At 47.1% G+C, this 23,575-nt stretch overlaps 2 protein-coding genes across 9 annotated transcripts in view; one reads left to right on the top strand and one right to left on the bottom strand.

Moving 5' to 3' along the window:
- The window catches only part of Steap3 (STEAP3 metalloreductase), a 45,391-nt gene extending 42,558 nt beyond the window's left edge, over positions 1-2,833 (top strand). For all 8 annotated transcript variants that reach the window (XM_039090296.1, XM_039090294.1, XM_063271985.1 and 5 more), the window contains one exon: positions 1,354-2,833. In XM_039090296.1, coding sequence (XP_038946224.1) covers positions 1,354-1,635 — 282 coding nt within the window. In that variant the 3' untranslated portion in view covers positions 1,636-2,833. The remainder of the gene's footprint in view (positions 1-1,353) is intronic.
- Positions 2,834-18,112: 15,279 nt separating this feature from the next.
- C13h2orf76 (similar to chromosome 2 open reading frame 76) overlaps positions 18,113-23,575 on the bottom strand; it is an 87,908-nt gene continuing 82,445 nt past the window's right edge. The window contains exon 6 of the mRNA XM_008769433.3: positions 18,113-19,726. Coding sequence (XP_008767655.2) covers positions 19,713-19,726 — 14 coding nt within the window. The 3' untranslated portion in view covers positions 18,113-19,712. The remainder of the gene's footprint in view (positions 19,727-23,575) is intronic.

The following is a 23,575-nucleotide window of genomic DNA, read 5'->3' as shown; positions in this document are numbered from 1 at the left end:
TTGGAGGGGGAGGGGCTTTTCTAGACCTGTCTTCTCTGTGTAGCCTTGGCCGTCCGTCCTGGAACTCAAAAGGTAGACTAGGCCGGCCACCTGAGTCCTGGGATCAAAGGTGTGCGCCACCACTGGCTGCGTTTGGGTATTTTGTTTGGACTTTAAAAACACGTAGTGGGAGCAGAGCTTGGAAGATGGCCCATCGGTTAAAATGCTTGCCACATAAGTTTTGGTTTCCAGAGCCCACATAAATGCTGAGTAGGCCTGGGGCCTATCTGCAATTCCAACCTCAGAAAGTGGAGATTTGCTCCCTAAGCAAGCTGTCTAGAGAGACCAGGCTCATCGGCAAGCTCTGGTTTGCCTGAGAGACCCTGCCTCAATGAATAAGGTGAAAGAGTGAGCAAGGATGATTCCTGACAGTCTCTGCGCCCATGCGCACGCATGCACTCGCACACACATATACACACACATGCATGTGCACACACACACACACGGAGGCGAGGTGAAGACAGCGTGCAGCCCTTGGAAAATGCTTGTTGTAATGCTAAGCTAGAACATCACAAGGAATGACCTTCTGAATGATGCTCTCCCTCTGTCTGGAGCTTGACACTGTACCTAGCTACCTTGTGCTTCTCCTTAAGACTGTATAATGAATTCCCTTTGTAATCCAGCCTTACCTCAGCTTGGCATTATCTGCAAAAATCTGGTTTGGCTAAGCCAGCAGACCTTTGCTTCTATTCTAATATAAATGAAAATGTAAATAAAATCAGTGGAGTGGTTTTTTTTTTTTCTTAAGCTCCCTCGCTGTAATTCCATTTAAAAGTTTGCTGGGAGTCATCGGAATACCAAACCACATAGTTGAAAGAAAAGGAGAAGTGAAAGAAAGGACAGAAAGTGCAGTCGTCTGTCAGATCTGCCCAGGTCAATCTTTATATGCCTTTAGCTGGGTGCGGCTCCTGTTTCTGGCCAGGGATGCAGGCACAGATAGTTTAGGAAGCAATGGCGGCATCGTACAGAAGAAGAGCGGAGGGCTCTGGGGTTGCGGCTCAGGAGCAGAGGGTTTGCCTTGTGTGCATGAAGCCCTGGATTCTCTCCCCAACAGAGCACTTGTGAGCTAGAGGTGGGAAGATCAGGAGGTCAAGGTCACCCTTAGCTACAAACAGAGTGTGAGGGTAGACCAGAAGAAAAGAAGCCCTGTCAGAAAGAAGTGGGGGAGGGCATGGTGGCCAGGGCCAGCTAACTCACTGTCAAACCTGACAAGTTCATCCCTGTAACTTCAGCTTAGCACTGGCTGGGATTTGAACCGACGGTGCCCTGGCCTCAGTGGCCATCCTCTCATTCCTGCCTTCTCTCTTCCCACAGTCCACGCTGGGCTTCGTGGCCCTGATGCTGAGCACAATGCACACCCTCACCTACGGCTGGACCCGTGCTTTTGAGGAAAACCACTACAAGTTCTACCTGCCACCCACATTCACGCTCACGCTGCTCCTGCCCTGTGTCATCATCCTGGCCAAGGGCCTCTTCCTCCTGCCCTGCCTCAGCCACAGACTCACCAAGATCCGCAGGGGCTGGGAGAGGGATGGTGCCGTCAAGTTCATGCTGCCCGCTGGCCACACACAGGGGGAGAAAACAAGCCACGTGTGAGGCCCTGGAAATGGAGACAGGCACAGCTTGTGGGGGCCCTGGGCTGGGTTCGGGTCTCTTTTCTGGGATGGTATATGCGTGGGTGGCCGAGGTCTGAATTTCTGGGATGCAGGTGTATGCCAAGATACTCAGAATGGCGTACCACACATGCGATAAGTACTCACATATATTTCATATATAATAGGATTTACTATTATTCTTACTTAGTTAAAAAAAATAGTGGGTCCTTATATTTCAATTTATGCAGGGTCCCTATATTTCAACTTGAGCATTTCAGAGCAAATGCCACACATTAAACAGCAGATCCCACCCTTGTGGTAGCTGCAGAGACAGACAGACACTTCTGGTATGAGAGAGACTGTATTTTGTTGGATTCTACCTTTAATCCCCGTTCTCTACGTTCCCTGTTAGCCACATCTTAACGTTGGTGCAGAGCTGGGACAAGAGCTGGCTCTGGTGCAGCCTCCCCCATCCCAGGGCTAGGAAACAAGCCTCTGATGAACAGAGGGACCAGGTCTGGACCCTCCTGCTCCCGCTTCCCTGGGCTCGAGTGGGGAGGCTCAGCGGGATCCCCCGAAATCTGTGCAGGAGTTTTCACAGGTCTGTCCTTTCTTCCGGGAGCGGTCTGAAGCGGCCCCATCTGATCCTAGCTGAGCCGAGATTGTTCCCCACTCCCTGAAAGTCCAGAGTCACCGTGGAGCCTGCAAATTGCTCCTTCTGCGAAGGTGTGAAGTCACCGTCTCACCAGAGCCATTAACGAACCTGATCTTCAGAAGAAGCATAATTGTTTCCCCTCCATTAAGTTGGTGGTGACCCTCTTTAAACCACTGTGCCTTCTCGCCTTTCCCATCACTAATTTGGGCATCTCCATGGAGTGGACTCTTGTCGGGGCAGTTCAGGGGGGAGGGAAGCATTAGAGATTGTGGAGAATAACCATCGAAGCCTCCCTTGGATGTTCCCAGGCCTGCCTTCATTAAATTGGTCCCTAATGAGAATGACAGGGACCCCTGTTGCCTGTAGGCAGAGAACCAGCCTTCTGAGCACCCAGGAAACACAGTGGCCCCACGCCCTTCAGGGGGGTCCCACGTCCCCTTTCCCATGCTTTTGCCTCCCTCCCTCCCGGTTACAATCAACCATAAAAGTCTGCAAATATTGTTTTTTGAATTCTTAAAGAGACCACATCCTTTGTTATTACCAAGCTTTCCTGTGCCTGGTTTATTAATTAGACCTAACCACGGGTGTGTATAGGAGAAATGTTAACATATGCTTGTGTGTGTGTGTGTGTGTGTGTGTGTGTGTGTGTGCGCGAGTGTGTGTGTGCATGCACACATGAGTAAACATTCAGGCAAGTGTGCACATGTGTTTCGGTATCTGCTGTCTCAGGAATCCTGAAGAAACTCCTGTATTATAATTCAGAACAACTGGGAGGGGCTTTTCTGCCAAAGCTCTAAGTGTCAAACTTTACCGCCCCAAAACACAGAGGGTCAGACCACAGCCAGGGCATAGCACATCTATCCTCCCAGCCCTGTGACATCTATCTGTCAGGAAAGAGTTACTCAGTCAGGCCTCCAAATCCTGTGGAGCTTGAGAGAGCTATCATTACATAAGAGAGATTCTGTGGCTCCCCTGGGCCAGGAAGCATCTTTTGACACAGGGAAGGAAGAAGGATCAGCCAAAGTACACAGGACGAGATGTCCCTCTTCCCACCTGGCAGGCATCACTAAGTGAAAAGGGGGCAGAGCCCAGTGCAAAAATCCTTTTGTCGGGCCCACACTGAGCAGAGGTGGCGCGCTGGAGAATCTGGCTGCTGCTTGCAGGTATGGGCAGCCAATACTCCATTCTAGGAACAGGACCTACGACCTGAACTGGCGCCAGCCATGGCCCACGGAGGACTACTGGAGGCAAAGCAGAGAATTCCAGCATAACGGGGGCCAAAGACTTCCCTGCTGACTTCGAGGAGGAAGAACACTGAAAGTCACAAGTGTTCCCAGCTGTGACAATCTACTGCCTTCTGCATCTCTCTCTGGAGGGAGGTGGCTCCTTGTAGCAGAGGTGCCCACGGTGACAGAGGTGCCCACAGCGGTATAGCACAACTTCCTTTCCTCGCCCTATTGCTGCCACAGCTGCTTACCGGATGGGAAGTGGGTTCCTGTCAATCAGCTCATGGGTGGCAGGTGGGCCATGCTCTTATCCCTGATCTTTCTTCTGTCCCTATTTCTTCCCATCTCCCCGGGCAGTCAGCAGCTTCCAGGAGACGGGTTACTCTCTAACTCTCAGAGTACCCCTGCCCAGTGCTCTAGGGATGAAATGCCACAGGCTGGGGTGGACACGCAAAGTCTTCCTACAGTGGACACGGTTCCTGTTTCATCTCAGAAGTGACCGCCCAGAGCCACCGTGTGAGCTCCAGGCTTTCCGGCAACAGGATCACATAGGCAATGGTTCCTTGGTGGCCGGAGTCTGTGCTCACTCGGCCATACATATTAATCTGTGCCACTGAGGAACGGCGGGTGTGCAGAGGAGTGATGGAGCAGGCGAGGTCCCCACAACACAGTCTAGGTTGTAAAAATCAAGGCACCTGAGGGGTGACAGTCAAGGTTGTCCGCCACCCTGCACACACATCCACACAAAACTGCATATTTCCTGGGAAGCCTATAAAGTGGTGTTTGTCGGCAATGGTCTCGCAGATTTCTACAAGTTCAGATAGTTTATCTCTGCTGAACTAGATCTCCAACAGTTGCTTAGACGTGCTTCTGCTTCATACACAGTGGGACTTGGATGTTTCATTCTAACCCTCCCCTTGGACACACTGGCTATGTGAACCTCCACTCCCCTCCCGTGAGGTGAATAATGAGGTCCTGCTCACTGAGCGCTGGGTTCCTTTACAGGACCAGAAACCTGGCTTGTTTCTGCAAGTTCCCATTGCAGGCAGAGCCTGATTTTCAAAACACTTAGGCAATCGTGAAATATGTCCCCACCCATCGGGCTTCCACCTCCAGGGAATCTGTCCTGCTAAATCCAGTCTCTGTGCTGAAAATATACTTTTTATTTGTTTGATTTTTGTTATTGCATTATGTGTGGGCAAGGTGTGTGTGTGTGTGTGTGTGTGTGTGTGTGTGTGTGTGTGTGTGTGTAAGAGAGAGAGAGAGAGAGAGAGAGAGAGACTTTGCATGTATGCAACTCAGGAGGACAATTTGAAGGAGTCAAGTTTTGCTTCCTCCATGTAGGCTCCGTGGATAGAACTCAGGTCTTAGAAACAAGTGCCTTTACCGAGCCATCTCAGCCTGAGACATTCTTCTAAGGCTCCACTGACCTCTCAGGAAGCAAGGCAGTTAGTGGGGCTGAGAAGGCACAGGGGCCTACAGATGTGCAAAGGGCTGCCTGGCTGCTGGCTGCTTCCTAGTGGAAATCAACCTTGTTCACACCAGCTCACTAGTATCAAGGCGTTCACCATCAGCAACGCACAGGCCAGGCAGCACAGGGCCATCCACAAAGATTTTTTTTTCTTTTTTCTTTTTTTCGGAGCTGGGGACCGAACCCAGGGCCTTGCGCTTGCTAGGCAAGCGCTCTACCACTGAGCTAAATCCCCAACCCCCACAAAGATCTTAAAGAGCAGAACTGGTGTCTTCTAGACATGACAGAACCCTCGCCCTCATGAACCGACGGCAGCTATGGCTGCCTGAAGCAAGATGGAGCCACTCAGTATTCCAGCATGGAGTGCATTCCACCATTAGCTGAGCAGCTATGGACAGTTGGTAGCTTTTGGAGTATGGAGAGTCTGTATTCTTTAAGGGTGTGGGCACTGGTAGGCTGACCATGTGCCAATGGATGGCCCCAGTCCCATGAATGCACAGAGAGCATCAATTGAACTCGGTGGGTTAATAAAAGATGGAGGAACACCAACCAACCAACCAACCAACCATCCATCCAACCAACCAACCAACCATCCATCCAACCAACCAACCAACCAACCAACCAACCATCCATCCAACCAACCAACCATCCAACCAACCAACTATCCAACCAACCATCCAACCAACCAACCAACCAACCAACCATCCATCCAACCAACCAACCAACCAACCAACCAACCAACCATCCATCCAACCAACCAACCAACCAACCAACCATCCAACCAACCAACCAACCAACCAACCAACCATCCATCCAACCAACCAACCAACCAACCAACCATCCATCCAACCAACCAACCAACCATCCATCCAACCAACCAACCAACCAACCATCCAACCAACCAACCAACCAACCAACCAACCAACCATCCAACCAACCAACTATCCAACCAACCAACTATCCAACCAACCAACCAACCAACCATCCAACCAACCAACCAACCAACCAACCAACCAACCAACCAACCAACCATCCAAACCATGAAGTTAGCAGGAAGTAGGAAATGATTGGGAGACATTGGAGGAAGCAGATGGAGGTAAATATGATCAAAATACATTGCGTGCAATATGAAATTCTCAAGAAGTTGATTAAAATAATGTATTTTTAAAAGAGGTCTCTCTCTAGAGATGACTTTTCAATTAAGAGAACTTGCTCTTCCAGAAGGCTAGGACTCAGTTTAGTTTCCGGCATCTATATGATAGCTCAGGATAAAAGTACTTATTTTCCAAAGAAAAAGGAATTAAAACTAAAGAGACTAATAATGACCCTGGGGCAGGAGTTGTGGATCAGGTAAAGAGCATTTGCTGCTCTCGCAGAGGACAAGAGATCAGGTCTCAGTGTTTGAATCCGATGATTCATGAGAACCTGTAAATCCAACTTCCAGAGATATGGCCTCAGTAGGCACCTCCACATATGGGGCAGACACACACACACACACACACACACACACACACACACACACAGAGAGAGAGAGAGAGAGACAGAGACAGAGACAGAGACAGAGACAGAGAGAGATACAGAGAAACCCAGACACATGACACACATACACAGAGACAGAGAGACAGATACACACAGAGACACAGACACACACATACACACACACACATACACAGAGACACAGAGAGAAAGAGATACAGAGAGACACAGATACACACAGAGAGATATATAGAGAGACACACACACAGAGAAACACAGACACAGACACACACAGACACACACACACACACACACACACACATATTCACATGTTCCAAATAAAACATCTTTAAAAGGGGGAATGGCTGGAGAGATGGCTCAGTGGTTAATAGCAGTTACTCTTGTATGAACCCAGTTTGATTCCCAGCACCCACACAGTGGCTCACAAACCTCTGTAACCCCCACTCTAGGGGACCAACAGGTGTGCATGCAGTGCACATACGTGCATACAGCCAAATACTCATACACATAAAGAGAACAAACAAAAGCGTAAGAAAGAAAAAGAGACTCGCATAACACCATTCATTGGAGTTGCACAAGGAAAGAACTGTGAGAAAGCAAATGGTGAGGAGGTGGAAACCAAGGTCTTCTAAAGCCAGTAAGACTGGGATCTAACTGAAGCAGAAAGCACAGGGTTCACCAGCAGGCAGAGAAGCAAAAGAAAGCCGTGCTCAAGACAAAAAGACAAGTCATTTCCGTTGTAGTTGGTAAGAGAATTCCTAACGTGTTGGCGGGAATCAGAAAATAGTGGCTACAGCTCTTAACAGACAGAGGATGATCATCTTTATTTATATAGACACTCTTTATTTATTAAGTTGTGAGACAGGCTCTTATCATGTAGTCTTGGCCAACCTGTAACTACATAGGCCAGACTAGCCATGAACGAACAGAGAACCACCGGCCTCTGCTTCCCAAGTGTTGGGATTAAAAGTGCATGCACCTGGCCCAGATCAAGCGAGGATTTGGAGGACATGAATGAAGCCTGGGGTTTGATCCCCAGTATCGCTTAAACCAGACATGGGGGTGCAATCCTTCAAGCCCAGAGCTTAGGGGGAGTATCAGAAGTTCCAGATCACGCAAGTCCAAAACCAACCTGGGACGCATGTGACCTTGTCGAAAAGAAATGAGGGGACATGAGCATTTTCAGGAAACGAAAGTTAAGAGGCTCCCAACAGTCCTCCCCTAAAAACAGGCTTGGTGAAAAGGCAAAGGAGCCCAGAGGAGAGGCTGAAAAAGGAGAAGAAATAGGAAACAAAGAAATTCCAAGCAATGAGGGGGCTCAGTGAGTAAAGGGGTTTGCTGCCAAGCCTGAAGACCCAAGTTCAATCCCCAGGACTCCTAGAAGCCAATGTGCACTGAGGCAAACTCACCAGTATCCACTAAGATCTCTAACACCCCTGAGTCTCCAAGTCTGACAGGGACTTTCGAACACATACGCAGTAACCCGTGCCTAGACACCAGTGTCTCCTGAGGCAGAGAAAGGAGCACAGCTTCTCTGTTCATAGAAGGAGCAGGGGCCTGGCATCTGAGAGCCTGTTCTCCAGCACAGACAGGCTGCCAGGACACTAAACCAGCCTCCCTGGGCCCCCTCCCCACTGCAGCTGGGGCGCTCAGGAGGTGTCCACTCTAGGTTTTATAGCAAAGGGGGTTGCCCAAAGCAACCCTTCAGTGGGAGGACCTGAATTTGAATCCCCAGAACTCACATAAAAAGCAGGATATGTGGTGTCTGTAATCCTGGGGCTGCCAAAGGGGGATGGGAAGCAAAACAGGAGACTTCCCGGAAGTCCAAGAGCCAGCTAACCTGGGGTACACAGCAGTGAACAAAAGGTGGTCTCAAAATGAGATGGAAAATAGGGGCTGACACCTGAGGTTGACCTCTGACATTAGCCAAGGCTGGATGGCCAATAAGCACAATGAGCACAGATAGACTGTGCTCTTCAATCAAGAGACAAGGAGCTGTGAGGGTAGCTGTGAGACCACTTCCCGGCTGCTGTTGGCAGGCAATGGCTGGTGCAGAGGGGGTCAGTTTTCTTTAGGCACGGGGCCCCGCTCCAGTGGGTGACCCTGTACCCAGGCGCATGCTCACAACACTAATTAGACTCAGTGGGTTAAACAAAAGACATCGTGAAGTTGTGAGTAAGACATGACAGGGCAGGCCTGGAGCAGTCGAAGGGGAAGGAACAGAGACCAATTCGATCAAAACACATCATCTGCATGCATGAAATAAATAAACACAAAATGAAGTCTTTATTCTGAAAGAATAAACAAGAATCTGTTTTAAAAGATGGAGAGTGGCGAGGGAAATTAAATCAATTAATTTAATTAATTAAAGTGATATAATATCATAAAATAATAATAGCAAATAATAAACACATCAAATATTTGCAACAAAGGAAAGTACACAATATGAAGATTAAGCTTTCTAAAAAGAAAGATATTTAAGGTAATTCTCAAACTAAGTAAACTTTCTTACAAAATAAAAACAGACTATTTTTATTATTTCAAAAAGGATGGAGACTGTCTGATTGGATTTTATTAGTATAGTTATGCATAGAATTAATTATGTATACAGCTGCATACCTAAAGACCAAAGGTAACGGTAGAAGAAAATGTGTCAGGAAGAAAGAAACATTAAGATAGGGGTGGCTAGATTGTCATTAAAGTATACTTTATGACAGAAGGCATTATGTAATGTTAAAATATTTAAATATTTATAATTGAACTCATTAAATAATGTTGCCCCAAAATACATGAAGAGGGATTGGAAAGACTTTTCAGTGGTTAGGAACACTCGCTGATCTTGCAGAGGACACACTTTGGGCAACTCACATCCACTCCAGGGGTTTCCAACGACGTCCCCTCCCCGGGCTCCCCAGATGCCTGCACTCACACACACACGGACTCACACAGACACATCTGCATGATATAATGATATATATGAAAAGGTGCATCTTAGCTTGCTTTCTATTTCTGTGATAAATACCAAGGCCAAAAGCAGCTAGAAGAAGAAGAAAGAGGGTTTATTCCTTCTTACATCTCACATTGTGAAGGGAGTCAGGGCAGGACCTCAAGGAAGGAACCCGGAGGCAGGAACTGAAGCAGGAGCCATGGATGAGTGCTGCTTACTGGCTTGCTCCCCATGGCTTGCTCAGCTCCTTTCTTATGCAGGCCAGGGGTGGCACTCCCTTTCATAGGCACAGAGTTGCTTGTGGCAAGCTGAGGAAGGCAATCGCTCATTGAGATCCCCTCTTCCAAGATGATTCTGTCTTGTGTTAAGTTGATGGTTGCAACCAGCGAGGTTAGCAACCTGCCAGGAGGCAGGAAGGTCGAGGGCGGGAGAGCGAGGCCATCACCATACTAAATCCAACATTATATGCGTGCTTAACAATAGAACTCAATGTCACAGTTCTATTCCCAAGAATAGGCCATAAAGCAAATTTTAACAAGTAGAGAAAAATAAGTATGTAGAATACATTCTCTAAATTCAATGAAAAAAAGAAACCATTAGAATTCAAGAACAATGTGGTATTTTAAATGTCCAAACATTTGAAATTTAAAATATTCACTTCTAATTAGGTCATTTATCAAAGAGAAAACTGTAATAGAAACTTTTCAAAAAATTTTAATTGGATTATTATTAAATACCTCTACCAAAGAGTTCAGGATGCAGCAAAAGTACTAATTAGAAGCAAATCAATACTCTTGACAGGAACCAGAACCAAACCACAAAAATGTAAAATAATAAAGAAAAATTTAAAATCCGCTGTACATAGAAGGATAAACAGAATTCATGAAGCAAGAAACACCTCAGTAAAGGAAGCAGCAACCCTGAGAATCGTTTTTTCAATTAGACTAATCAAATAAAAGAATCTTTGATAAGGCTGATCATGACTAGAAAGACAAAGATTCAAATAAACCATTGAAAACTTAAGAGGAGACAACAGTACAGATGAAACAGAATTTTTAAGAAACCATAAACAATTACATGCGAGGTCTGGAGAGATGGCTCAGTGGTTAAGAGCACCTACTGTTCTACCAGAGGTCCTGAGTTCAGTTCCCAGCAAATATGTCAGGCGGCTCACAGCCACCTGCAACTGCAGCTCCAGAGGACCCAACACCATTCGACAGAATGAATGAGGCTATAACCATATGTGCTTGGAGAATCCAGAAGAGAACTCTGGCTCCACAGGAATGGGACTTACAGACAGTCCTGAGCAGCTGGTGCTTGTAACCACAGAGCCATCTCACCAGACTCCTAAAAAGATTCTTGTTTTTAAAAAACCAAACCATTCTCAACTTACTTTAAGAGACTCTGGGGGACAATAAAAGACAATATATGATAAAAGAACATTGCACTCCACTCCTAAAACTACCAAGGCCTTCCATGTGACTACCTTTGACTTATTCTAGGAATTCAAACGCATCTTAATGTAGATTCCATAAATACCACTAAACACAGTCACCACGTGGAACTTTTTTTTTGAACATCTTTATAGCAAGAAAAAGGAAAATGATGAATTTTATCCTCCATTTGCTATGGTTTGGGTGTCGTGTAAATGTGTCTCTTCAAGGTTATGCATTGGAAACCTGTCTGCTATGTGCCATTATTAAGAGGCGATGGGACCCTTCAGGAGTGAGGCCTGATGGGGAAGGTGATTAGGTCATCACTGAGCATTGCCCTTACGAGGGGTTGGGGTCGGGCGGCGATAGGACCCAAGGGACATAAGTAGCCTGCAAGACTTGGTTGACAGAAAATAAAAACTAACCAACAAAAATTCACCAGGGCCAGGAGGCAGCTCTGTTGGTGTCTTAGTTAGGGTTACTATTGCTGCAAAAAAAAGGCCATGACCAAAAGCAACTTGAGGAGGAAAGGGTTTATTTGGCATATATATATGGCATATATATCCTGAATCACGGTCCTCTGAGGGATGCCAAGACAGGAACTCAAACCAGGCAGGAGCTGATGCAGAAGCCATGAAAGGATACTGCTTACTGGCTTGCTCCCCATGGCTTGCTCAACCTGCTTTCTTTATAGACCCTAGGACCACCAGCCTAGGAGTGGCCCCACCCACAATGGGCTGGGCCTTCCCCCATCAATCACTAATTAAGAAAACGCAGGCTTGCCTACAGCCTGATCATACCGAGGCAATATCTCAGTTGAGGTTCATTCTCTCAGATGACTCTAGCTTATGTCAAATTGACACAAAACTACCCAGCACAGTGGTAAAGTCCTCGCCTTACAAACATGAGGGCCTCAAATGTTTGAATTACCCTAGATGCACAGAACACATGAAACTCAAGAAGGATGACTAAAATGCAAATGTGAATGCCTCACTCCTTCTTTAAAAGGGGAACCAGAATACCCTTGGGAGGATATAGGGAGGCAAAGTTTAGAACAGAGGCAGAAGGAACACCCATTCAGAGCTGTCCCACATGTGGCCCATACATCTACAGCCACCAAACTATATAAGATGGATGAAGCAAAGAAGTGCAGGCCGACAGGAACCAGATGTAAATCTCTCCTGAGAGACATAGCCAGAATACAGCAAATACATAGGCGAATGCCAGCAGCAAACCACTGAACTGAGAATGGGACCCCTGTTGAAGGAATCAGAGAAAGGACTGAAAGAGCTTGAAGGGGCTCGAGACCCCATATGAACAACAATGCCAAGCAACCAGAGCTTCCAGGGACTAAGCCACTACCTAAAGACTATACATGGACTGACCCTGGACTCTGACCTCATAGGTAGCAATGAATATCCTAGTAAGAGCACCAGTGGAAGGGGAAGCCCTGGGTCCTGCCAAGACTGAACCCCCAGTGAATGTGATTGTTGGGGGGAGGGCAGCAATGGGGGGAGGGTGGGAGAGAACACCCATATAGAGGGGGAGGGGAGGGGTTAGGGGGCTGTTGGCCCAGAAACCAGGAAAGGGAATAACAACCGAAATGTAAATAATAAATACCCAAGTTAATAAAGATGAAAAAAAAGGAAATACTAAAATAAATAAATAAATAAATGACAAACATGAGGGCCTGAGTTTGGTTAACCAGAAGCCACTCCCCTATCACATACATACACATTTTTTTTAAAGTCAAGCATGGTGTGTACACTTGAAAGCTCAGCATGGAGGAGACAAACAGTTAGATCCCTGAGGCTCACTGCCTAGGGAAAGGTCCAGGTCAGTAAGAGACCTTGTCTCTACAAACAGAGTGACAGATACCTGAGATCTCCTTACCCTCCACATGTATGCACATGTTTTCAAACCACACATACACATAGATCTGCACACAAACAAACATGCACACACACACACACACACACACACACACACACACACACACACACACACACACACGAAAGAACAGCTTCTTCCTTCTTGGTGTCCAGTTTTCTGTCTCCCATGACATCTCTCCCTCTGCACATGTCCCCACAACCGTGATACCATCTACTAAAACCTATCAGAACCTCAGTCTATAAAGCTATCCAGCTGTGGACGGTCAGACTCCAAAACTGTTAACAAAACCTGTTTTCTTTACAAATTACTGAACTCCAGGTATTTTGTTATAGCAGCAGAAAACAGACTAGGGAACACCATTCGTGATGAAGGACAGAGGGAGGGAGGGAAGGAGAGAGGAAGGGGGGAAAGAGAGAGAGAGAGAGAGAGAGAGAGAGAGAGAGAGAGAGAGAGAGGAGAGAGAATTTTCCTGCTTTCTTAGAAAAGAGAATTTCATGACAAAATCAAGAACAAGGGCTGAGGGAACACCTCAGGGACGCAGCACTGGCCTAGCTCAGGGCTCTGGACTCCACCCCTGGTGTTGCCGTGACTTAATTAATTAATTAATTAATTAAAGAGCCGGTCAACGGTGCTCATCACCACCGCATCTATCATAGAGAAGAGACTCAGCCAGAGTGAAAGGACCAATGGTTAGAGAGGCAAAGCCACACGCGGCAGGGAGGATGCACCTCTCAGGACTCTCAAATGACACAGTCGCGTGTTCTGAAAAAAATCAGAAGAATGGAAACATTCTCACAGCCACTCGGAGGCTTTAGCCGGCCTGGTTTTCATTAACATAAAGATCTGCTGAGGCTGGAATCATCAGTAGTGAGCTTGCCTAGCACACGCAAAGCCCTGAGGTCCCAGCACAGAATAAACCAGGGCTGGTGGAGAGGAGGAGGAGATGGAGGCAGGGGGATCAGAAGTTCAAGGTCAGCTTCCATTGCTTAGGGAGTTTGAGGCCATCCTGGGCTACATGAGACCCTGCCCCCAAAATAAACAGACGGACAGACAGACTGTTCAACCTTCAGGATCCTCTCTCAAGAAAACTCCATGTTAGAAACTCCAGTTTCCTCTAAATTTATTTATATACTCAATGAGATAAAAACCAGTCTTTTGAAAAGAAGCTGTCCAGCTATTTTAATAGGTTTTATTACTATTCTATTATAGTACTGCCAGTAGTGCGTTCCTCAGGGATCTAGTGAATGAGAGTCACAGCTGCAGTTGGCCACACGAGGGCGCACTGGAGTCAGTTAGCAGGCGAGACCTGGGCCTGGGCAATTGCCTTCACCATGGTGTCCCCCAGAGGGAACTGGCATGGCAGAGCAAGCAGGTTTGGGATATCAGCGGGCCCTGGAAATATGGGCTGTCTCTGGGTGTTGAGTATCTGGATAGGAGATGACTATGACAGTGCAAAAGACCTGAAGTGTGGGACCCCAAAACAGAAGTGGCACATGCTGAGAATTTTGTTTCCAAAGAATGGCCTAGAGAGATGGCTCAGTGGGTTAACAGGGCTCACTGTGTGAGCATGAGGACCTGAGTTCAGATCCCAGAGCCCTCACAAAAAGCCAGAAGTGGGGGCTGGAGAGATGGCTCAGCAGTTAAGAACATTGGTTACTCTTCCTGAGGACCCAGGTCTGATTTCCAGGACCCACATGGTGGCTCATAATTGTCTATAACTCCAGTTCCAGGGGATCCAACACTGCCTTCTGGCCTTGTGCAACAGTACTCACATGGTGTACAGATATATAGGCAACACCCATATTGCATAAAACAAAAATAAGTAAATTTAAAAAGGGGGGGTTAGGCTTGTCTGCATGCTTCTGTAACCCCAGTCCTATAGGGAGAAGGAACGAGGAACACTGGGGCTTTTTGGTGCAGCCTGGCATCTTGTACACTAAGGGATAGAACAAAATACCTGACGTCATCCTCTGGCCTCTGCCCTCTGCATGTTCACACTCATACACACACACACACACACACACACACACACACACACACACACAGCATATACATACACAATGTGCACCCCAGAAGAAGGTGGGTGACAGAGAAGCAAGGGGCCAAGTCGAGGTGGCTTGATCATCCTATCAGGTTGCCCAAATTAAGGTGTGCCTGGCAGGCATGTGTAGGGAGGGTGTGAAAGTACGGGCTCTCCAGAAGCTGGCGCCAACATCTCTGCAGAGGAACCAAAAGTCAAGTTAAGGTGCTCGTGACGAGCCGGGCATGGAAATGCGCCCTACCAAATATCAAGATGTATTTTAAAGTTATCCTAATTAACACAGTGTGGTGGAAGCCCAGGAATAGATAGAACAGAAAACCTAAAAACAGACCCACACAGAGACGGAAACCTGAGGCACCACGTTTTGTTGATTCAGAGACACATATTTTGCATATTTTAATTTCTCTGAAGTTAGAACACTTCTTGCAATTGTTAATGTCTGCAGCACCACTGGTGAGCAGTTACCACCCACCAGCACATAAGGTTATACATATATATATTATACATTTATTTATCCCTGTGTGTGTGTGTGTGTAAGCATGTGTGTAGACATGAGTATGTGCATGAGTGCACATAAGCCACAGTGCACATGTGGAGGTCAGAGGGGCCCAGGCACCCAGGCATCAGAGTCAGGTCCTCAGGCTTGGCAGCAAGCACCTTCACCTGCTAAGCCATATTGCCAGCCCTTGCACTAGCTTTTGATGCCCCTTCCTGTACCTGATCTTTCAGGCAGGAAGTGATTTAAGGAGTAGCATGAAGAGGAAGCTATAGCTACCTGCTGGTGAAATCGGGACATTGACTTTGCACAGTACAATGGTGCAAGCATGTAATTCCAGCCCTTGAAAGGTCAAGGTCCGAAGATGGGGAGCTCAAGGTTATCCTCCACTACACAGCAAGTTTGGAGCCAGCCTGGAGCACTGGCTGAAAGAGAGAGGAGGGGAAAAAAAGGGAAGGAGGAAAGTGCTTTTACTATAATTTATAGAATGGTTATCAGTCGTATGGAAGAAAATTCCAGAAGAAACAAAACTAGTTCATCACCCTTCTGAAAGTCTTGCATAGTAAAAAGAAGAGAGTTACTAATACATACAACATTGGTTCATCAAAGCCCTCATGCCCCAGGACGTCAGAAAAGGGCATCAGTCCCCTGGACCTAGAATCTCCTGATGTCTGTGAGTCGCCAGGTAGGTGCTAGAAATCAAACCCACCTCCTCTGGCAGAGCAGCCAAGGCTGTTAACTGCTGAACCACCTCTCCAACCCATGTCCCGTTTTATGCTGGGCTCTGGAGGTCAAACTCAGGCCCCAGTGCTTGCAAAGCAAACAACTGAGACTCCCTTTCTTTTGGGGGGGGGGCTTCGTGCCTTAGTCCAGGCTAGCCTTGAACTCATGGCAACCTTCTGGCCTCAGTTTCCCACATGCTGGGATTTCAGATGTGTACGTACCGTGCCTTAGCTGTTTGTTGTTTGTTTGTTTTGTTTGTTTTTTATCTTAAAGTCTTACTAATTTGTTCAGACTGGTCTGGAATTCAGTTCTTCCACTCATCCTCCCATGTCGCTGGGATTATAGGAACACACCACAGTGCTCACCCAGAGATGTTTGTAAAAAGACAAGGACAGACATCTTTCAGACAGCATTTCACAGGGCAGCTGCCTCGGGCAAACTCAGCTGTAGAGGAATATCTTGGAGTGGGGGAGGCAGGGAGAGGGAGAGGGAGAGAAGGAACTGTGGGTGATCTGAGAAGACTTGGGGTAAATATGATCAAAACATGTATTGTATGTAAGGAAAAAGTAAAAAGCACTATATTTACAGTCAGAGTGTACCCGCTTCTCCCAGCCTCTAAGGAGGACTGGGAGGTATCTAACGTTCAAAGAGCTGAAAAGCAAACCATCCACCCATTAGAATAACTGTTCACACGAGTGTGCAGTCAGCATAAAACAAGATAACGGTTAAGGAGGTAGAAACACTCCATACAGTCCACAAAAAAGAAACTGCTCTGACTGCCTAAGCCTGCTCCTCGCTTCCCCACAGAGAGAAGCTCCACCTGTGTGACAGCTGCCCCCAGTCTTTTCTCTGCAGCAGGCCTCGAGTTGATTCCGTTCTGCCCTCTCTTTCCTTTCTCCCCGCTCCTCTCTGTTTAGACCTACTGTGTATGGTAGTTTGTTTCTGTTTGGACCTACTGTGGTTGTTAGGTATAGGTCATTTCTGTTGAGACCTCCTGTGTCTGGTGGGTTCTTGTCTTCTCTTCCTTCACTCTCCCTTGTCACTCCACATTGTTCCTAGTGTTGCTCAGATGGCTTAGCTGGGAAAGGCACTTGCTGCCGAGCCTGAGGACCCAGGCTCCATCCCTGGAACCCCCCAGTGGAAGGAGAGAATTCACTCCCAGAGGCTGCCCTGTGACTTACACACATGTGCTGTGGCACAACACAGCACACACACATACACACACATACACACATACACATACACATACACACACAAACACACACACACATACACACACACATACACACACACATACACACACACTCACATACACACATACACACATACACACACATACACACATACATGCACACACATACACGCACACACACATACACACACATACACGCACACACATGCACACACATACATACACATACACACATACACGCACACACACATATACACACATACACACACATACATACACACACATACACACACATACACACACACACGCACACACACATACACACACATATACACACACAAAAAAATAAGTATTTTTAAGTTACATAGCATTATTGTGCATAATTTCTCCAAACTGGAAAGCAACCAAATTTAATCTACAGGGGCCTTCAAGTGTAAACTGTGCCATTCAGATGATGAAGAGCCTATAGCTGAGTAAAACGTAAAAATGTAATATGGGATGGGGAAAGGCAAGTAACAGAACGCAGGATGTCATAAGATGCCATTTCACAAACCTCAGATGCTAAGCAGAAGCTGAATAATACTGTCTAAGGATGCATAGTTACACGGCTTCTAAGGCTGCCTTTCATGTTTGCTTTCAGGCTGGGCATGGTGGCCCACACCTTTAATTCTAGCACTGGGGAGGCAGAGGCAGGCGGATCTCTGTAAGTTTGAGGTCAGCTTGCTCTGCAAATTGAATTCTAAGACAGTTAGGGCAAAACAAACAAACCAACAAACAAAGAACCAAAACCAATCAAACAAACAAAAACCCTGTGTTTCAAGGAAGCATGCTAGCTAAAAACAAATTTAGGGTAGATTCCTTTTTGATATTATTTCTATAAATAAACACAACACACTAAACACTATCATTTAACAATATGATTTAACATTTTTAATTACATTTATTTATTCATTTCTTTAAATTTACTCTGTGTGTATGTGTGTGTGTATGTGTGTGTATGTGTGTGTATGTGTGTGTGTATGTTTGTGTATGTGTGTATGTGTGTGTATGTGTGTATGTGCGTGTATGTGCATGTATATGTGTGTGTATGTGTGTGTATGTGTGTATATGTGTGTGTATGTGTGTGTATATGTGTGTGTGTGTGTGTGTGTGTGTGTGTGTGTGTGTGTGTGTAGCATGTGCACACATGCACAGAGTTCATGTGCAGGTCAGAGAACACCTTGCAGGAGCCGGTTCTCTCTCCAGCCTGTGGGACTTGGGGATCGAAGGAAGGTTGCCAGGCCTGGCAGCACAGGCCACTACCCACAGAGCCACCACATCAGCCCTAGACGTGTGATTTCTAAAGCTGTTCTTTTAAAAAAATAAAAATGAAATTCAGGACAGCGTTGTTTTATCTGTTTGAGACAGTCTTGTGTATCCAGGCTGGCCTAGAACTTGCTGTGCACCCGAGACCTTGAACTTCTAATACCTGCCTCACCTCCAAGTGCTATGTTACAGCCATGTGTACCAGGCATGCGTGTGCTCTGCTGGGGGATCAAACACAGGCCATGCATGTTGGTAAGCATGTTACCAAACGAGCCATCCTGGCCCTGAGGCTATTTTTACTTCTAGGAAAGCAAAGGAGATGGGAGCTACATGCAGTATCTGAAGCTGTGTGGAACGTTAGGTTCACGGTGTACTTTTTATGATTGGGATTTACATTTGGGGTTTTACATTTGTTCCAAATGAAGACTATGGAGGCTGTGCACACAGAGGATAAAAATCCACTCTCAGCTGTCAGCAGCCATTAATTCAGGCGGTCACTCAAAAGGCAGCTGAGGTGTACCTGCATGTGGAGGCACATGTGTTCCAGAGCACAGCAGTTCAATGTCATTGAACCCATTCCTGTCTTCCTATTCACCCTTCCAGGACTTACCCACGCTGTCTGGGGAGTAGTTTGGGGAAAGTCTCAGAAAACAAGAGCCAGATCAACGCAGAATCAGAGTCATCTGTCTCGGGATATTGAGACACTTTCTTGGTGTCACCTGAAGGACGTAACTAGAAAAAGAAAGCTTGTGAGCTGACTCAACAGGTAAAGGGGCTTGCCGTGCAAGCCCGAGTGCCGAGGGCGATTCTTGGGACCCACATGGTAGAAAGGACAGAAACGACTCCCATGGTTGTCCTCTGACGTCCCCATGTGCTACATTCACAAGCACATACATACACAAAATGTTTTATAGTAAATCTTTTTGGTCTATGTAACGTATTGGAGAACATGTTTTCTCTTTTTATCAAATAAACCGCTCAAAGGAGGCAGAGGGGGGAGACCTGAGGAGACATGGTGCAAGCTGAGACGGCAGCCTCTCCCCTCAGTCAGAAAACCTGTGAGAGAATTCAGGGCAGTCTTCTCTCTCCGTGTCACCCAGGATCGTGTCCCTCCGCACCAGCGTCACTGCAGCAGCAAGGGTCAGAGCTTGGGTCCCCGAGGCTCGGCTCAGCTTGAGAAACCGTCCTCAAGAGGCTAGCTAGACAGACGGTGCTGAAAAGCAGAGAGAACAAATTGATTTGCTGTGGCCACACTGAGAAACGGGACAAACAAAAGGTCCTGTCCCCTGTAAATCCAGCTTCTGAGTCCTGACATGTGGTTCAGGTTAAAACAGAGGGCAAGAGGCGTGCAGAGCCACACCTGCTCGAAGTGTGGTCCTGCCTGCTACCGACCCAGCATCACCTCAGCTCCTGTCTCCCTCATGGCCTCATTGTCAGCACTGTGTGAAGTCTCTTCCGGGAGACATGCTGGCCCTCTGACAGTCACCTGCTTCCAGATCTTTCCCTTCCCCCTGCCAGGGACGCCTGGGGAACTGTACCTTCTTGGGGTCCACTGGTAACCAAAGTGACAGGCACAATGTCTCTTTACGATCTCTTCATGCCTCCCAGGATGGTTACACGTGGATTTCAGTGTCCTGTAAATTCTGGAAGGGTCATTAAGAAGTAAAGCGTTGAGAAGGTTGGCGGTGCACTGAGTAACTGCAGTGGTTTGATTAACCGCGGCTCCACAGACTCCTGTGTTTGAATTCTTGGCCCAGGGAGTGGTGATATTAGGAGGTGTGGCCTGGGAGGAGGTGTGACCTGGGAGGAGGTGTGTCACTGTGGGCATGGGCTTTGAGACACTCTCCTGGCTGCCTGGAAAACACTCCTCTCCTGGCTGCCTTTGGATTAAGAAGTAGAACTCTCCTCCAGCACCATGTCTGACTAGATGCTGCCATGTTTCTGCCTTGGTGTTAATGGACTGAACCTCTGAACCTGTTAGCCAACCCCAATTAAATGTCCTTTCTAAGAGTTGTCTTGGTCATGGTGTCTCTTCACAGCACTGGAACCCTAACTAGGACAGTAATGAGACAGGAGGTATCCTCTGTGGTACTGACGGCCATCATCCCCGAGAAGAGAGGAAGCTCTCACAATGTGCCTTACTCTGATGCAGAAATCTGTTCTCACTTTGATCTGAGGCTTTGTTGTCCAGAGGCACAGTCAGGCAGGACTGTCACTCACCAGGCCTCCTTGCTGTCCCTGATCTGGGAGTGACTCAGCACTTCCCCGAGGTGATTCCAGGTGATTTCTGCGCAGCCAACTTGCCTTCTGTCCTCTTTGGCAAACGGGCTCTTTCTTGATTGCCTTGCATTTATTCCCTTGCCACTCGAGACAAAGAAAGTATTAACAGATCCCGGATCTTGGTGCCTCTGAGCCTCCTGCCTGGTGTGGCTCTTCTGAGAAGCCCATGTAAAATCAGTGTCTGGGGTCTTAGCGGACAGGGCAGACGCCTGTGCGTGCGTCCCCCTGTGAGAGCACCAGGGCATGGTCTGAAAGCAGAGCTTTGTCTGTCCCTGGAGAATGGGTGCCGTGCAGTTCTGCATAATCAGTCCAGTGGCAGAATAGCAAAAATAAGAAAGCAGCTTAAAACGTAATCCGGTTTGCTGTGCTGAGGGCTGTGAAGGAGTGACAATTGGATGAAGGTGTGATAACCCTGACTGCCAGTGTGTGCATGTAAACACGCGTGCGTGTGTGTGTGTGTGTGTGTGTGTGTGTGTGTGTGTGTGTAACCGCAGGTGTCAACCCACTGTCTAATTTAGTTTGTAACATGTTTGTTTTTGAGACAGGGTCTTTCACTGGCCTGTGAATTAGTTTAGCTTTTCTGGCCACCAAGCAGCACTCCTCCTACCCTTGCCTCTTTAGTGCTGGGAATGCAAGCATGTGCTGCTTCACTTGTATATATTTGTATATGTGTATATGTGTGTGTATTTGTATATGTGTATGTATATATGTATATGTATATGTGTGTATATACACATGTGTATGTGTACATACATAATACACGTGTATATGTATGTATATATATGTACACATGTGTGTATGTATATGTACATATATATACACGTATATATGTATATACGTTTATAGGATGCACTCAGGGCCTCGTGTGTACAAGGCAAGTATTCTACCAACTGACTCATCTCCCAAGCCTCTTTTACCCTGTTAATACCTCAAGACTGAGGTAGTAAGCAATCTGTGTGCCCCTGGGAGAATTCACCTAAGTCCCTCTGAAAGAATTTCATGTCTGACACTCTCTCTTTGAGGAAGTACACAGAAGAAACTGTGAAAGTCTGTGTGTGTGTGTGTGTGTGTGTGTGTGTGTGTGTGTGTGTGTGTATACAGACGCACGTGTGAGCACAGGTGCCCATGGAGGCCAGAGGCATTGGAACTCTCTGGAAGGGGAGTTACAGGTGACTGTAAGCTGCTGGGCTTGGTACTTGGAATTGAACTCAGGTCTTCTGCAAGAGCGGTACTCTCCATTCAACCACTAAGCCATCTTTCCAGCCCCTATTTACATGTTCTTACTAAATTCTTTAAAAAGGGTTTTACTGCTGTGAACAGACGCCATGACCAAGGCAACTCTTATAAGGGCAACATTTAATTGGGACTGGCTTACAGGTTCAGAGGTTCAGTCCATTATCATCAAGGTGGGAGCATGGCAGCACCCAGGCAGGCACGGTGCAGGAGGAGCTGAGAGTTCTACACCTTCATCTGAAGGCTGCTAGCAGAGTGCTCACTTCCAGGCAGCTAGGGTGAGAATCTTAAAGCCCACGTCCACAGTGACACACCTCCTCCAACAGGGCCACACCTAACAGTGCCACTCCCTGGGCTGACTGTCAGAGTCAAATCCAAACCACACATACACTTTTCTAGAATTATCTGCAGTGCTTTCTGAAGAGATGACAGGAAAACGATCGAGTGACATTTTATTTAACATGATGTAGTACCGTGGTCTCTGCACAAAGTGACCTTAGCTGCTTCCACACTCCTTCCTTATTTTTACTGCAACAAATCACCGTGGTGAAACGAGACCTTGATAGGGTCACATGGCTTGGAAGGGCAACCTGTAGATGAGTGCAGGCATCTCCGAGGACAGGGAAGAAGAAGGTCTCATTAGTTGATGTCGATGGCTGTTGTGCATCCCGCCCAATGGATGCATCCTACCTCATTTTTTACGTCAGGGGCTTCAGTAGCTGGGACGCCACCTCTGTCTCTTGTATCACATCCCAGACTCCCAGACAGCTTAAGCCTACAAACCAATTACAGCCAGGTCCACACCCCAAAGTGCGGCAGGGACTTTGCATGGAGAAACTGCGGTATCTGCACACGGCGCAGAGAATCTTGCCGAGCTGTTTGTGCGGTGGCTAGTGTATCTGGAGATTATGGCTGGCATCTGAATCTCCTAATGCAAGTTCTGGAAAGCCCAGTAAATTCAAGAAGGAGATGCCATGCAAGATGGAGAGCCAACTGACTCATCCATGCACAGACATGCAGAGCCATGCGTTTGTTAGTTCCCCGCGTGTGCCAGGTAGTGGAGATGCAGAAAAAGCATAGCCCAGTAGCAGAGGCTTGACCATCATGCATTAGGCTCTGAGTCCCATCTCCACCATGCAAAACAAAGCAAGTCACAGCATACTACCAGTGTTCTAGTAAACTGTGAGGTCATGGCTTTATGAAAGGATTCCTAGAACAAAGCTTTGTCTGCAAAGGCTGACTGATTGGAGCCTCAAAGATGGGGGGAGGTTGGAATGTTGCAGGTCCGGAGGCTAATTACAATTACCCTGGGTGATCTTTAGCCCTCTAGATAGTCATTCCTTGCTCATTTCTGTCAGACTAACATTCCATGGCTAGTGGGTTAAAACCTTTAGGGATATGTTAGCAAGACTATTCTCCACCAACCAAAGGGCTAAGAATATTGAGGCCTGTAGCTAAGGGTTCTCTCCTGGGCCGTAACCTACCTCTGGGGTGTTCTGCCCACGTATTTGAAAAATTATCTTGGTTTAGTACTGTTCTGATTAGTAAT

This window comes from Rattus norvegicus, chromosome 13 (assembly GCF_036323735.1).
Source record: "Rattus norvegicus strain BN/NHsdMcwi chromosome 13, GRCr8, whole genome shotgun sequence".
Lineage (NCBI taxonomy): Eukaryota > Metazoa > Chordata > Mammalia > Rodentia > Muridae > Rattus > Rattus norvegicus.
The sequence above is the reverse complement of the archived record's forward strand: the minus strand, read 5'-3'. Positions and strand labels throughout refer to the sequence as shown.